The 16968-nt window shown below is 39.9% G+C and overlaps 1 protein-coding gene across 1 annotated transcript; it reads left to right on the forward strand.

Annotated features, from left to right (window-relative positions):
• The first annotated feature begins 1799 nt into the window (after positions 1 to 1799).
• Positions 1800 to 2795, forward strand: Tas2r38 (taste 2 receptor member 38). The gene has a single exon (XM_021165911.1). It carries the CDS (start codon positions 1800 to 1802, stop codon positions 2793 to 2795), a length of 996 nt encoding a protein of 331 aa, XP_021021570.1.
• Positions 2796 to 16968: the final 14173 nt, after the last annotated feature.

Raw genomic sequence — 16968 nt, forward strand, 5'->3', positions numbered from 1 at the left:
CTCCTCCACCCACCCACCAACTCCCACTTCACCACTTAGCATTGGGCTTTCACAAGACCAAGGGCCTTCCCTCCCATTGATGCCAGATCCAACAATCCTCTGCTACATATGCATCTGAAGCCATGGGTCCCTCCATGTGTACTCTTTGGTTGGTGGTTTAGTCCCTGGGAGCTCTAGGGGTTCTGGTTGGTTGATAAAATGTTGTACTTCCTATGGGGTTGCAAACTCCTTCAGCTCCTTTAGTCCTTTCCCTAACTCCTCCATTGGGATCTGACCAAGCCAGCTCAGCCAGTCAACAGGTTCTCCAGTGCGGGAGTAAGGATTAAAAAGAAAAAGAAGGACAGTTAGGCAACATTATAGCATGACCCCAGTCAATTCTGAGACTGAAGGCAAATTTAATTTTCCCAATCCACTTTTTATACCATTTTAACTAGATGAAAGTATTAAGGGCAAGACAATAAGGAACTAACAAGGCAGTAAGCAGAGTCCCATGATTACTCCCATGACAGTTGTTTAAAAGGACTTGTCATAATGACCAAAATACTCGAGCCCACTTCCGTGTCCAAGCCCAAAATCTTGCCTGAAGCCTACTTCTTTTGTTACAACCTAAGATTAAAATTCCTGCCTTACCCTACTTCCCTATTATAGCCTAAAGTTAGATTCTTGCTAAAACATACTTCCTTATCATGCCCTAATGCCAGATTCCTGCCTGAGCTTATGTCCCTGTCATGGCCAATGTCAGATTCCTGCCTGAAGCCCATTTCCTTGTCCTTGGCCAATGTCAGATTCCTACTAAGCGGCACCCCAAAAGGCTCTCCACAGGGATCCCCATGCTCAGTTCGATGGTTGGCTACAAACATCACACACACACCACCACCACCACCACCACCACCACCACCACCACCACCACCATCTGTACTGATCAGGCTCTAGCAGAGCCTCTCAGGGGACAGCTATACCAAGCTCCTGTCAGCAAGTGCTTCTTGGCATCAGCAATGGTATCTGGGTTTGGTGGCTGCATGTGGGATGAATCCCCAGGTGGGGCAGTCTCTGGATGGCCTTTCCTTCAGTCTCTGCTCCACTCTTTGTCCCTGAATCTCCTTTAGACAGGAGCAATTCTGGGTAAAAAATTTTGAATGAGTGGGTAGCCCCTTTCCTCAACTGGGGTCCAGGCTATGTAGATTGGATTGGCTGTACATTATGAAGGGTAAGGATTAAGATTTCTTGGATAGGAACAGTCACCTAATCATATTAAAGTATATTTATAGTAGGTGAGGCCTCAGTTGTGAAATGAGAAATGCAAATGTGAAGAGACCCCATTTCAAAGCCTAATTCACTTATAGGATCTGTTTTGCCTACAGGCAGTGTCCCTGGGCCCATAAACAAATCCTCCTCTTCTCTGTGCATACAAGTCCATGTGGGCATGTAAAACCAGACCCTGCCTGGTTAGGGAACTGAAACTCAATCTTGTTTACATTCCCGTTGCTGCAATATGACTTAGGGATGGAGGCGGGGCTGTTGGGTAGGTAACACCTGGATTTATTAAAGCTTTTGCATTATCCAAGAGGTAGGCCCATCATTACTCCTCCCTTACCATAAGCTTTCATGCCAAATCACAAGATACTCTAAAGTGACAACATCCCCTCCAGGTTTCCTATTGGGGATTTGTGTTCATAAGGGGAAAATCTGGGCAAGATTTGGAATCCTTGCGAAGGAAAGCTCTCCGTTCAAAAGATACCCTTTCCTGCTCTGGTGGGTGAAATTGGAGTTTTAGATTAGTTAACCAGAGAAAGGGCATCATGCTGAGTCTGACTCCCGTCTTAACTGTGTCCTATGAAGCCAAGATTTCATTTCTGTTCCTTTCAGCCATGGAGTTTGCAGTGGGAATCCTGGCCAACGCCTTCATTGTCTTGGTAAATGTTTGGGATGTGGTAAAAAAGCAGCCCTTGAACAACTGTGACATCGCACTGCTGTGTCTCAGCATCACTCGGCTTTTCCTGCAGGGCCTTTTGCTTCTGGATGCTATTCAGCTCGCCTGCTTCCAGCAGATGAAAGACCCACTGAGCCACAACTACCAAGCCATCCTCACTCTCTGGATGATTGCAAACCAAGTGAGCCTCTGGCTGGCTGCCTGCCTCAGTCTCCTTTACTGCTCCAAGATTGTCCGCTTCTCTCACACCTTTCCATTCCACGTAGCAAGCTGGGTCTCCAGGAGATTTCTCCAGATGCTTCTAGTTGCTCTTCTTCTCTCCTGCATCTGCACTGCCCTTTGTTTGTGGGACTTTTTTTGCAGATCTCACTCCATGGCCACATCTCTACTGCACTTGAACAGCACAGAATTCAGTTTGCAAATTGCAAAACTCAATTTCTTTTACTCGTTTATCTTCTGCAATGTGGGCTCTGTCCCCCCTTCTCTAGCTTTCCTGGTTTCCTCTGGAGTGCTGGTTATCTCCCTGGGGAGTCACATGAGGACTATGAAGTCCCAAACCAGCGGCTCTCGTGACCCCAGCCTTGAGGCCCACATCAGAGCCATCATATTTCTGATCTCCTTTTTCTGTTTTTACGTGGTGTCATTCTGTGCTGCTTTAATATCAATACCCTTACTGATGCTATGGCACAATAAGTGGGGAGTGATGATTTGTATAGGGATGATGGCAGCTTGTCCTTCTGGACATGCAGCCATCCTGATATCAGGCAATGCTAAGCTGAGGAGGGCCATAGAGACCATGCTATTCTGGCTTCAAAGCAGGCAAAAGGTGAGAACAGTCCACAAGGTTCCTCCCAGGACACTCTGATAAGTCATTAAGTATGCTTCTCACAAATACACTTCCAATTCTTCATGAAGTTTTACAGTTTCTTCCATAAAATAAATATAACTAGAATCCCTTCTCCTTGATGTCAACAGACTCTCTAGTGGTAGAATAAAGCAACTGAAACTACGTAGTCTAAGCAAATATAAGAGTGTTGGCTCCTTAGATGTGTTTGGTAAAATTACCTACCCCCCCCCAAAAAAAAATGAGAGCTTCGTTGTAAGTCATTTCTGCACTGAAGCTCACTATTGATTATGGTACCCCATGGGAAGTCTTTTCTTCTAAAAGAACAGGTACTATAATCACACATGAAAATAGTTACTGCCACATCGATCATTCAAACCCCACGGTTTCCATGGAAATATGAGATGACAAAAAAAGAAAACTGTGCAGAAACAACTATGCCATAGCGTCTGCTTCAAAGTGTGCTATATAAAAACTCTAATGGGGTCCATGACTAGGGTTCATTTTGAAAATATGTTGAATTCAAAGCATACTTCTGCCTGTTTCACAAACAGAGGAGTGAGGTAGATATGTGCTCTGCACAAGCTCTGGATAATGGAACATCTACTGTACCTCCTGACTGCCCAGGTTCCTTAATCTATCTGAGTAGGCAGTCTGCCAGAAAGGCTGAGCAGCAAGGCAGGTCTGGGAAGATCCAGCTCTCTATCTTCCTGTATAGAAACTGAACCGGGGCCGGACAGTGGTGGCGCACGCCTTTAATCCCGGCACTTGGGAGGCAGAGGAAGGCAGATTTCTGAGTTCGAGGCCAGCCTGGTCTGCAGAGTGAGTTACAGGACATCCAGAGCTACACAGAGAAACCCTGTCTCAAAAAACAAAAAACAAAAAAAAAGACACTGAACCAGGAAGGTTTTCCAAAGTTCAGATCTAGAGATCAAGAAAGAAAGTTATAGGTCAGGTATTTAAATCTGTCAGAGGGGTGAGTCCACAGATCTCCCAGAAAGGAAGGCTTTTCTTTTGTGTTGATGCAACTCAAGAGCATTTTCTCTTCTCAGGCCTCTGTTATTGATAGATGCATTTCTTACGTTTTTCCAAGCAAATAACCCTTTTCTTTAGCTCCGATGACCAAGACTTCCTTGGTGGAGTAGACATAGTTTAAGGTTTCCTTCAGCAGCTTGATTCCCCACTCATGATTCCGCCGAGTATAATCACTTGAGAAACTTAAAATGAAACCCCATTGCCAATACTTCAGGCCAGCAAAATCAAATATTTGAAGATGGACCTAGATATCATATTTTTAGAGCTTCCTCAGTAATCTATGGTACAGCTAATATCAAAAACCACTACTCTTGGTACCCCATTGTTTGCGTTAGTTGATGTGATGCACTCAAATTACATCATTGCTTTTGGGCCCCATGTCTCCCTACCATACTTGTGGAGTATCATCTGGAAGGGGAGAAGTAAAGGAAATCCTGTCTTTTCTTTTCTTTCTTTTTTTATTTGAGTAATATCTGAATTATATTGAATTATATTATCTTTGTTATGTCTTGTTGTTCTCTATGATGTTTTAAAGAGCACCTTTGGAAGCACTTTAAGGCCCCTGAAAAATATGTAGCTAAAATTATACCGCACATGCAGCCTTTGGAGGTCTGAGACGTTCACTTACTACCCTACATCTGAGGTTTTTCTGTCTTCTTATGGGGTCGGCAGCTCGTTTCTTTCTATTATACTCTGTAGTCTTTAATGAGCCATCCTCGATTCTCTCACTCATTGAAGAGTGGCTTGGCTGTTTCAGAGGCTTGGCAATTGGCAGTAATGCTACAAGGAAAATCTGTGTGCAGATTCTCTGTACACATAAGCTTCTGGCTCTTGAATCGATTCCAAGGAAATGGAATGCTGGATTACATGGTAAGCATGTGTTTAATTTTGTGAGGACCTACCAAACTCATCCTTTTGCTTTGCCACCACAGTGAGTGACAGTGCCTTTTGCTGTGCCTCTCTGCAGATGCTGTACCTATCCTGGACTCCAGCATTCTGACAGCTTGTAGTGGATCTTATCACTTTCACTGTTTTCTCACTGAAAACATTAGATGTGGGTCTCTTCTCATGTGATTTTTTTTCACAAAAGTAGTTTTGGCATATTTCTTAAATGTATCCATGGTATATTGAATGATCCTGACAGAATGTAAAAGGACACAGAAGCCCTGAAATTGGTAAGATAGACGTCAGTGTTAGCAGAACTAGCTTCACTGATTTAGAAAAATAGAGGTGCACAATGCTCTGGCCACTCCTTGAACCTGTGTGTCTGCCAATGTTTTGACCATTCCTTGACCCATGTGTGTGCCCACTGATGAAGCCCATTGCCAGGTGTTTGTGATATTGGTTGCTGAGAAAGAGTCAGAAAATCTCCCCAGCAACCACAGCCCGGCCAATCCTGAGTTACTACACCTGCACCAGACTCTTTCCTTGTACCCCTCCCATACCCATTTCTTGAGAATAGACATTGTTTAAATCTGGAAATCCCCTACTCCTCCCCCCTTCTCCTTTCTCCCCTGAGGGCCTATAAAAACTGGGACCTCTTTCCTCTCAAGGTCGACTCCTCTACCCCTGCGTGGGATATGAGTCGTCCCCAGAGCTCTGGTTTTCCCCGAATAAAGCCTCATGTGGTTTTCAACAAGCTCGGTCTATCGTGAGTTCTTGGGTGTCCACTATTGTCCTGAGGCCTGAGTGAGGGGCTCCTCTTGGAGTCTTTCAATATGAATCCCATTACGTTTTATTTAAAATTTTTAAGCCAATATATATATTGATCCTATTCTTCCCAACTCCTTCCAGATCCTCCCACCTCCCTAGCTACCCAGCTTCATGGTCTTTCTCCCTCACATTTTCTGAAAAAGAACCATAAAACAGTCAAAATAAGCTGAACCAATAAGACAAGAAATACTAAAACCCCAATTTATTGTTTCACTCTAACTGATGCTGCACTTTGTATCCTTCGCAGATTTTATTAATAAAGTTTCTATAAATATTCTTGAATTTATCCTTTTGCAGGCAAAGCTTTTGTGTCTTTTAGATAATTAGGTGTGCAGTTGCTGAATTTAAAAGTTAACTACAAGAAATTGTTCAACTTTTCTGAAGTGATCCTAGTATTTGACGCCACCCACTATAATATACGGAAGTCATTCCATGTTCTCAACAATACAAACTTACTTCTTCTAGTCTCAATTTTGGTCATTAAAGTGAAATGTCTTTAATTTGCATTTCTCTGATAACTGCCAATATAAAGCATATCTCTATACATTTCTTGGCCATCTTCTTATACATATTCTACTACAAACTAATTTGTGTATGTTTTATGCTGAGATATCTTTTTATTACTGATTTTTAGAACTTCATTAATCTTGACATTTTACACACACATATATATATACTACATATGTATGCTATATATATATATATATATATACTATACAACTCATACATATAAATACACATGCAATTTATAATTTTTAAGAGTTCCTTTTTATATATTATTTGTATTTTATATATGTATACATAAATTATAGTCACATGCTTCACACTTGCATATGTGTCCAAGTATACTCCAGAATACATTCATATGAAATTCATTCATGTGAAATATAGCTACTATTATAACCCAAACTATAGTTTATCTTTTCATTTTCTAGATCATATACTGATAAGCAGAAATTCTGGATTTTGATAAATTCAAATTTTATGCTTAATTTTTGTGCTCTTTGTATTTCCTGTAGGATATATCTACTTGCCTCTAAAAGACCTCATTGGTCTTCTCTGAAGTTTTAATAGGCTTCATTTTTATGTTTAAGACTAAAATTCAGGTTTAATTAATTTTGAAATGTGCATTATATTGTAATTTATTGAAGAGACTGCTGAAGTTTCTTTGTATTCCATCCATGTCCCTCAATATCATTTATCAAAAACTTTCATGTCCTTCATGTCTTCATTAAATTAACTCTAAAGGCTCCATGCATGCTGATTATTTGCTGGTTCCAATGTTGTGCTCAATCGATTTGTCTAAGCTTTAATCACATCACTACTTTTGTGATTGCTGTAGGTGACTAGTAAGGTTTGAAATCACACGATGTGAACTTAAATTTAAATCTCAATCCAAATTTAAATATCTAGAATTATGTATCTATATATGTACATGTGTGTGTATACATACATACATATATATGAATACATGTATAGATGCATATATCCATACACAAAGCTTTGTTGGGATTCTGGGTGTTATTGTACTGAATCTGAACATCAACTGGAAAGAGTTCACTTCATAAAAATATTCAGTTTGACTGAGTGTGAACATAAATATCTTTGTTTATTAACATCGGTAATTTTCCATATGTTTTATGATTCTTAGTAAAATCTCTTATAAAATTATGTATAAATACTAAATATCTCAGCATCATTCCTGCATTAGGATTTTAACGTGCTATTTGTTTTATATTTTTGTGTAGTTTTTCTTGTATTTTTTTGGTATATATTTCTACTGTTTTTGGTGTAGTAATTATTTTTTTTTAGATTTTTTTAAATTGAATATTTTCTTTATTTACATTTCAAATGTTATCCCCTTTCCCGGTTGCCCCCCCACCACCACCACCCAAAAAATACCCCTATCCAATCTCCCCTCCCCCTGCTTCTATGAGGGTATTCCCCCACAGCTTCTCATACCAATCATTATAACAGTCTACTTAGAGTTAATATTGAACAACAACAAAAATATAAGCCAATATTCTGCTAGCAGCCTTCAGATGATGTAGAACTCTCAGCTCTGCCTGCACTATGCCTGCCTGGATGCTGCCATACTCCCACTTTGATGATACTGGACTGAATCTCTGAACTTGTAAGCCAGCCTCAATTAAATGTTGTCCTTTATAAAAGTTGCCTTGGTCATGGTGTAAAACCCTAACTAAGACAGTTATTTGGAGACTATTGTGAATCTGGTGCCAGTGAACAAATACTACTGAGCAAGTATCTGTGAAGTAGGATGTCAAGTCCCTTGGGCATATGCCAAGGAGTGGTAGAGCTGAGTCACACTGTAGATTTATTTTTAGTGTTTTGAGGATTCTTCATGCTGATTTCTAGAGAGTGACCACACCAATTTGCATTCCTGTCAAGAGTAAATAAAGGTTCCTCTCCTTCCACAGCTTTACCAACATTGTTACCAGTTGTTTTTGTTATCTTGGCCATTCTCATTTGCATAAGATAAAATCTCAATGCTGTTTTAATTTGCATTTTCCTGACTGCTAAGAATGATAAACATCTTTGAGGTGTTTCTTAGCCATTTTTATTTCTTCTATTGAGAACTCTCCTAGCCATTATTAATTGGGTCATTTGTTTCCTTGACTCTTTGTTTTGGAGTTCTTTGTATATTTTGGATATTGATGCCTGCCAGCTTTATAAATGACAAACATTCTCTTCTAGTCTGTGGATTTCTTCTTCACTTGAATATTTGTTTTCTTAGGTGTAAAGAAGCACTTTTCTATGGGGTTACAGTTGTCTATTGTTGACCTTAATTTCTGGGACAAATGGAGTTCTATTCAGAAAATTCTTTCCTATATCTAAGTCTTGTCAGATATTATCTATGGGAATGGTCTAAATGTCCTTCAACAAATTAATGAATAATAAAAAATGTGGTAATTATTCACAATAGAATACTATTCAGTTGTGAGGAAAATAAACTCATTAAATTTGCAAGCAAATGGATGGGCCTATAAAAAACTATATTATGTGAGATAAATTATACCCAGAAAGACAAACATCTTATGTTTTATTTCATCTGTGGCCCCTAGCTCCAAGTCCTCAGATATAAGTATAGCTACAGCTCCTATCAAAGAAACTGTTCTTTCCAACAAATGGAAACTATCACAGAAAGCTACAACTTAACACGATGCAAGAATCAATGGCTCATAGAGAGCTCAGCCCAAAACAATACATCTGCATCACAGCTCCTACATCTGTGATTCAAGGAGCATCCCGGAAGAAGGAACGATTGTAGGTGAGAATACAAGAATGTCTACAGTGAAACAGTCTCTCCTAGAAACGGCTGAACAATGGAAATGTCAATGAATATATTAATGTGGAAGAAGAGAATTTTCTAAGCATCCTACCATTAGCCAAATAACTAGAGGCAACTAAGGACTTCTGAGAGAAGGACAATTAACCTCTTTCAAGGATAAAACTCCTATTGGTTGTCCAGTGCAGAGTTGTCAGCCCTGAAACCATATACACACAAACAAAAGCAGTCATATATAGATATCTGTGTACACATATACATACATACGTATCTATATATATAACAATACTAATCAAAAAACAGGCTACCAGTTAGACATTGGGGAAAATGTGGAAGGAGTTGGAGGAAAGGTTCCTGAGGGACTGGAAAAAGAAAATGGGTAGGGGACAGTGATATCATTCTATATCAATGAAAAATAAATTAAAAATAAAATGTAATACAATTTTTTGTAAATTGTGCACAATTTATTTGCAGAAGAATAGTAACATTCCTCATCTTTTGTCTTCTGTTTTAAAATTACATTCATTACCAACTATACAATATAACATTATCACTTTGCCCCGTTCATCTTGATAATTAACAATTACATAATCTTATGTACAAAATGTTGTATTGAAATATGTATATATTGTATAGTGACTAAGTTAAGCTAATCAATATAAATTGTGCTATGTATCCATTTTTGTAATATGAATACTTGTAATCTACTATATAATTCTTAAGAATACAATATATTATTTTTAATCATATTCACTATTTTTTATGTTAGGGTTCCTGAACTTTTCCTCTTTATATTTCACTAGAATTTTGAAGCCTTGACCAACATTTCTCATCTTTTCCCTTTTTCTAATCCCTGGTAACCATCAATACAATCTCTATTATTGTATATTTACTTTTTGAAATTCCACATATAATTTTCACCTAAAATAATCAATGTCTTTTGGAGACTTGAAGGTGATAAAAACAATTAAAGTTACTAACACAAAGCATGCCTAATGTGCCTCAGCTCTTGCTGTAAATCAAAGGTTTTATTTATTGTCATTTTTCTTCTGCCTGAAAACATTGTTTAGTTAATATTTTAGTTCAAATATGCAGACTATAAAGCTTGCATATTTATTGTATCCTCATTGTAAAAATTTATTGACAAAATTGCAAGTAAATGTTTATCTTTATAGTTACAGGGTTTGGTAGTTATATTTGTAGAATTACAATGTAACATGCTGGCACAAAATTATCTCAAAATATCAGTAACCCTCCTTTACACAAATGATAAATTGGCTGCAAAAGAAATTAGGGAAACAACAGCCTTTATAGTAACCACAAATAATATAAAATACCTTAGTGTAACTCTAACCAAGCAAGTGAAAGACCTATATGACAAGAACTTCCAGTTGCTGAAAAAAGACATTAAGGAAGATATCAGAAGATGGAAAGATCTCCCATGTTCATAGATCAATAGGATTAATATACTAGTCATCTTGACAAAAGCAATCTACAGTTGAATGCAATTCCCATTAAAATTCCAACACAATTCCTTACTGTAACTTCCTCCAGCCTAAAGCAGGCTGGTTCAGACCTTAAGCCACAGAGGCAGGGCCACCTGCGGTGCAGCTCTTGACTCCATTGGTTTCCTTTGTTGTGACACTGCCTACCACCTGCGGAGAGGTTGAACCTCTCCTCCAAAATTTTCCTGAGTTAACTGCAATCTGTGAATTTGGTGACTTACTGCTAAAAGATTGTGCTGACAACTTGTCATCGCGACAACAAGAAACTTGGCATGGCAGGGGATGGGTTTGCCCCCTTTATAAGCACAGATTTTTATTAAACATTTGAGCCTTGATCAGGAACCTTGTCTTGGCTTCCATTTTTCTCTCGACCCCCTAGTTTCTGTCTTTTCAGCTCCAGTTTGCCTCCCAGGAGTAACCCCAGTCCATGTGAGCCGCGGGATGGCTTCCAACACCTTACAGACCTTGGAAGAGTAATTCTCAACTTCATATGGAAAAACAAAAAACCCAGAATTAGCTAAAACAGTCCTATACAATGAACTTCTGGAGGTATCACCACCCCCAATTTCAAGCTATACTACAGAGCAATAGTAATAAAAACAACAAATAGTATTGGCATAAAAACAAACAGGTTGATCAATGGAATAGAATAGAAGACCCAGAAATAAACCCACACACCTATGGACCCTTGATTTTAACAAAGAAGCCAAAAATACACAATGGAAAACAGAAAGCATCTTCAACATATAGTGCTGATCTAACTAGATATCTGCATGTAGAAGAGTGCAAATACACCAGTAACTATCACGCTGTACAAAACTCAACTCCAATTTTCTGAGAAACCTCCAGATTGATTTCCAGAGTGGTTGTACCAGTTTGCAATCCCACCAGTGAAAGACCCACAACGACTCAGGAGAGGCGACACCCCAAAATCACCCACAAGAAACAGTCTTGCTGCAAATTGCAAGAGGATTTTTATTCAAGAGTGCTCTCAGGGCCCATGGTCATACACCCCGCAGGGGTAGAGGACCATGGCACCCCGAGTAGCTGACTAAGGGGGTATTTAAAGGAAGAAACCACAACTCAAGGAGGTGGGGAGAGCGTTGTTGGAAAATACCAAAAATACCAGTTAAGAGTCACAAGGAAGTATAAAGTCACAAGTGTCAGGTTATCTCTCAAGACAGTTTCTAAGAGCCCCTAACAATCTAAGAGCCCCTAACAATCTAAGAGCCCCTAACAATAGCACATTTGCATTGCAGATTCCAGTAATGGTCAGGGTGGGTCAGGGTGACTTTCTTTGAATGAACACTCTTTGAACCCAGGAATGTCGATATCTGTTTTATGACCAGCACCTGGAGCACTAAGCCACAAAGACCACACTCTCAAGCCTGGGCCTAAAAGCCTCGAATTTTGCTATACTTCCTCACCAGCAATGGAGGAGTGTTCCTCTTTCTCCACATCCTCTCTAACATGTGTTGTCACTTGAGGTTTTGATCTTAGCCATTCTCATTGGGTTAAGGTAGAATCTCAGGGTCATTTTGATTTGCATGTCTCTGATCTCTAAGGACTCTGAACATTTCTTTAGGTGCTTCTCAGCCATTTGAGATTCTTCAGTTGTGAGTTCTCTGTTTAGATCTATACCCCATTTTTTGATTGGGTTGTTTCGGTTTTTGGTGATTAACTTCTTGAGTTCTTTATATATTTTGGATATTAGCCCTCTATTGGATATGAGGTTAGTGAAGATTTTTTTCCCAATCTGTAGATTGCCAATTTGTCTTATCAACTATGTCCTTTGCCTCACAGAAGCTTTTCAGTTTCATGAGGTCCCATTTATCAATTCTTGATCTTAGAGCATGAGCCACTGGAGTTCTTCTTAGAAAACTGGGTAATAAGGAGGGCCCATGGGAGCACTGTAAATTTCCCTCAAAGGAAAAACAAAATAGTCATCAGAGGTGAATGGAGAGAGGGAACTGTGTGGGAGAGGAGGTGAGGAAGGGATGGGGATGGCAGTCAGGTGTGGGGAGAGGAGGACAGGTTAGGGCTAGGAATGATAATGGTAATCAATGGGGGGCATCTCTGGAACTAGCTGGAGACCTGGGCCAGGAGACTACAGGGAGTCTATGGAGGTGACTATAGCTGAGATTCCTATAAGCAGGAGATATAGAGACTAAATAGGCTACCTCCTGTAGCCAGACAGAACTTTTAGTGAAGGAAGGGGGACATCAACCTCCTCATAAAACCTTCAACCCAAAATTTGTCCTGCCTTGAACATGTGCAGGGAAAAGATGGAGCAGAGATAAAGGAACAGCCAACCAGTGACTGGCCCAACTGACCCATCCCATGTGAGAGAGCCAGTCTCTGACACTAGTAATGATACTCTACCATGCTTGCAGACAGGATCCTAGTATAACTGTGTTTTGAGAGGCTTCATCCAGCAGTGGATGAAAACAGATGCAGAGGCCCAGAGCAAAACATCAGACAGAGCTCAGGGAGTCGTGAAAAAGAGTGGGGACAGGATTGAGAAAGCTGGAGGGTCAAGGACACCATAAAAAGAATTACAGAGACAACTGGGCCCAGGCTTGCTCACAAAGACTGAACCACTAACCAAAGAGCATGCATGGGCCGAACCTAGGCACACTATACATATGTAGTTGATGTGCAGCTTGGTCTTCATGTGAGTCCCCTAACAATTGGATTGGGGTCTGTCTCTGACTCTGTTGCCTGCTACTGAGTCCCCTTCTCCTACTTGGACTATCTGGTTGGGCCTCAGAGGGAGAGGATATTCCCAGTCCTACTGGGACTTAGATGTCCCAGGGTGGGGTGGTACCCAAGGACGTGTCCCCTTCTCTAAGGAGAATGGGAGGTGGTAATGAGGAGGGATTTATAATGGCAGGACTGGGAGGAGAAGAGGGAAGGGGGCTGTGATCAGGATGTAAATGAATAAAAATATATAAATTACTGAGAAAAAACAAGTAAGCATGCTTAGTTTTTCTTCATCACTATAAAATCATCTTTTCACTGTTTTTCAGCCTAGAGTACTTTTGGATCTTCTGCCTTCCTGCTTGTAATGTAATAGCTGTCTTTAAAATATTTAGTTTTCAGCAACCTGACCATGAGCTGTGTAGATATGAGTTCCTTTGTATAGATCCACTCTAGAGTTTGATGACCTTCCTGGATCTACAACCTGAGTTAATAAAGTCTTGATGACCAAACCCAGGACCTCACATGAGCTGTAAAAATGTTTTACTTCTGAGCAATATCCCTAGCCAATTCAGTACAAAAGTCTTAATGTATATCGGCTGAACTGACCTCAAAGATGTCTTATTCTGATGATTTACCCATTGTATGAATCTAGACTATTCTCTCCAACACAAGTTGCTACACCCCTACTCTCATCTTGATCTTCAATTCAGTGAGAATTAAAACTGAATTACTCAAGGATTTGAAAAGATAACAACATTGACTTTGTCTTCTGTTTTACCATCACTCGCATGGGGGTTGTTCTCAGTCATGAAACTTACTTTTTCTTTCTAGGCCTCTTTAAAAGATTCTTAAGAGAAAATGTCTCAATGTGTCTCCATCTCAAACTTTATGTCCTCAGGCATTTACTAGAAAAACCTTAAGGAAGGGATGGTGCAATGGCAGAATTGTAACTGAGTGGGCTGAGGGACTCCAGTTTGGCCCTCACTGGGCACAGAGACTAATCAGACACAGTCAGTACTTGATTATTAGTCCAGAAATATATGCATATTTACAGACAACAATAAAATAATGATAGGGTGCATTTAATTAGGTGCCCAAATATTAGCACAAACAAAACATGTGACCATAGTTTGGATTAGAATTTACATAAGTGATATGGAATAAAAGGTTTAGATGAATAAGCAAAGCCAATGTTTAACTGAGACTTCTCATATTAGTGGTTATCGCAGAACCTAAGATAATGAAGTGACATTATTATGACAATTCTTTTATAAAGACTCACATGGCAATGTTGTGTGGGATTAGTTTGAAAGAGTGAAGGCAAAGTGTTTGGTCATTTGCACCTCAGTCATAATCAAAAGAGACAAATTTCCTGTTTCAGGATGTGGAGTGGAAATAGAGAAGTAGTAGATGACTGTCAGGTCTGTGTTCATTCAGAGATGATGTACCTAACCCTCAAGAGACTGGAGGCCCCAGGGAGTTTAGAGGTCAGGTGGGGTCAGGAATGGGGACAGCCACATGGAGACAGGGGGGTGAGGAGGAAGTGTGGGATGTGGAACAGTCAAAGGGAGGGAGGGGGTGAGGGATAAAATATGGAATGGAAAAAAATAAATAAATACATCAAAAAAAAAAAGAAAGAAAAGATCTAAGAATGCTTTGGAAATGCATCATCATCTAGTGTCTAGAGAGTGGTCAGCAGAGAAGGAATTAGCATGGCTGATTCATTGCTGGGTGCTGCTATGATGCAATCATCAGTAAGAAACAAAGAAGTTGAAAGAGGTTTCTTCCTTCCAGCTTTGAGGAAATGCTAGTGTAGCTTAGGACTTACTACAACAGGGTTGACAGCAGATCACTGGCAGAGGTTTAGAAACGAGAAGTGCCTGATTCACATTAGATGTCAGATCTAAAACTGGACTCATAATCAAAAAAGAAATTTGTCTTTACGAATGTAGGTTTGGGGTTAGGTTATAAAGGCAGAAGGAAAATGTTGGCAATGTTGGAAGAGGCCATAATAATAATTATTATTATTATTATTATTATTATTATTATTATTATATTGTATATTTTATTTATTTACATTTCAAATGTTATCCCCTTTCCCATTTTCCCCTCTGGAAAAGCCTTGTCCCATCCTCCCTCTCCCTGCTTCTATTAGGGTGCTCTCCCACCTGCTCACCCACTCCTGCGATTCCCCTACACTGGGGGGCATCAGGCCTTCACAGGACCAATGGCCTCTCCTTCCATTGATGTCTGACAAAGCCATCCTTTGCTACTATGCAGCTGGAGCCATGGGTCCCTCCATCTGTACTCTTTGGTTGGTGGTTTAGTTCCTGGGATTTCTGGAAGGTCTGGTTGGTTGATACTGCTGTTCTTCCTATGGGTTGCAAACCCCTTCAGCTCCTTCATTCCTTTCTCTAACTCCTCCACTGGGGATCCCGTGCTCAGTCTAATGGTTGGCTGAGAACATATGCCTATGCATTTGTCAGGCTCTGGCAGAACCTCTCAGGAGACAACTATATTAGGGACCTGTCAGCAAACACTTCTTGGCATCTGCAGTAGTGTCTGGGTTTGATGACTGAATATGGGATGGATCCCTAGGTGGGGCAATCTCTGGATGACCTTTCCTTCAGTCTCTGCTCCATACTTTGTCTCCATATTTCCTCCCTTGGGAAGGACTGAAGCATCCACACTTTGGTCTTCCTTCTTGTATTCCGAGCTTTGGACTAATATTCACTTAACAGTGAGTGTATACCATGTGTGTTCTTTTGTGATTGGGTTACCTCACCAAAAGCTAGAAAACAATTTTCTTCCAAGAAACCCAAAAGAAGATAGCCACACAAACATAATTCCAACAACAAAAATAACATGAGGCCATAAAGTCTTGAGAAGAGCAGGTGAATGAGAGATTACAGGGAGAGTTGGGTTTTCATGTATTTTTTTCCTTTTTTTTTTTTGTTTTGTTTTGTTTTTTTTTCCCCTTACCACATATCCTGCCTAAGGGTGGCTGTTTGTCCTTACATACCACCAGTATTCTGCCCTTTACCATATTTAATAGCTCATTCTAGACCCATAAATATCCATTCCTGAGTCCTTTCTAACTTAATCTGAGAAAAGTCTGTAGTTCATGAAGTCCATCTGACCCTTATGACCATGCTCCCTGTCATGATGCTTTGCACACACCGGAGTGAGCAGAGACAAGAGGCCTAGTTTGATTTGCCTCCTGATTTTACAGAGACCCAGTTATATCTTAAACCACTTTGGTTTGTGCGTTTTGGTTTTTGTTTGCTTTGTTTTGTTTTGCCATGAGGCTGAGTGCTGACCCTGGAGCCTCACACACGATTGGCCATGTGACCAGCCACAGAGCCACATCTCCATCTGCATCTTCACCTAGTTTAGTTAACACTGTTTCTTTTGTTTCTTTTCTCTGGGGCTGAAGATTGAACCCTGAACATATTAACTGATCCCCATCCCCAGCTGCTTCTTCATCCACTTTGATTTAAATCTACGACCACTTCTATTCCATGGGCCACTATGTCCCTGTCCCTTAAATTTGCTTGAAGCTCTAACATTGCTGTCAAAGACCTGTGATAAAGTAAGTGTTACAAAACTACTTGGGTGGGACAGCTAAGTCTATGGACAGACAGACAAGAGAAGGAATAAACATGTAAGTCTACTATGGATTAGGAAAACAACAGTCTTTAAGAATTAGAATGACCTAGCTAGGAGTTAAGGTAAAATGGGAATAATGGAAGATTGACTCAGTAAAAACAATAACAACATCAGAAGGTCCAGTGAGTGGGCTATTGGTAGAATCTATTCAAAGTATGTTTTATTCTGTTGGTTTACAAAGCATATATCACTCAATATCTTTATGATCAGACTTAAATAAGGCTTTTTAGTTACTCTCTTAAATACTGCCTGAGAAGGTGAT

The sequence above is a fragment of the Mus caroli genome, unplaced genomic scaffold (assembly GCF_978045245.1).
Source record: "Mus caroli unplaced genomic scaffold, Mus_caroli_1 scaffold_7, whole genome shotgun sequence".
Lineage (NCBI taxonomy): Eukaryota > Metazoa > Chordata > Mammalia > Rodentia > Muridae > Mus > Mus caroli.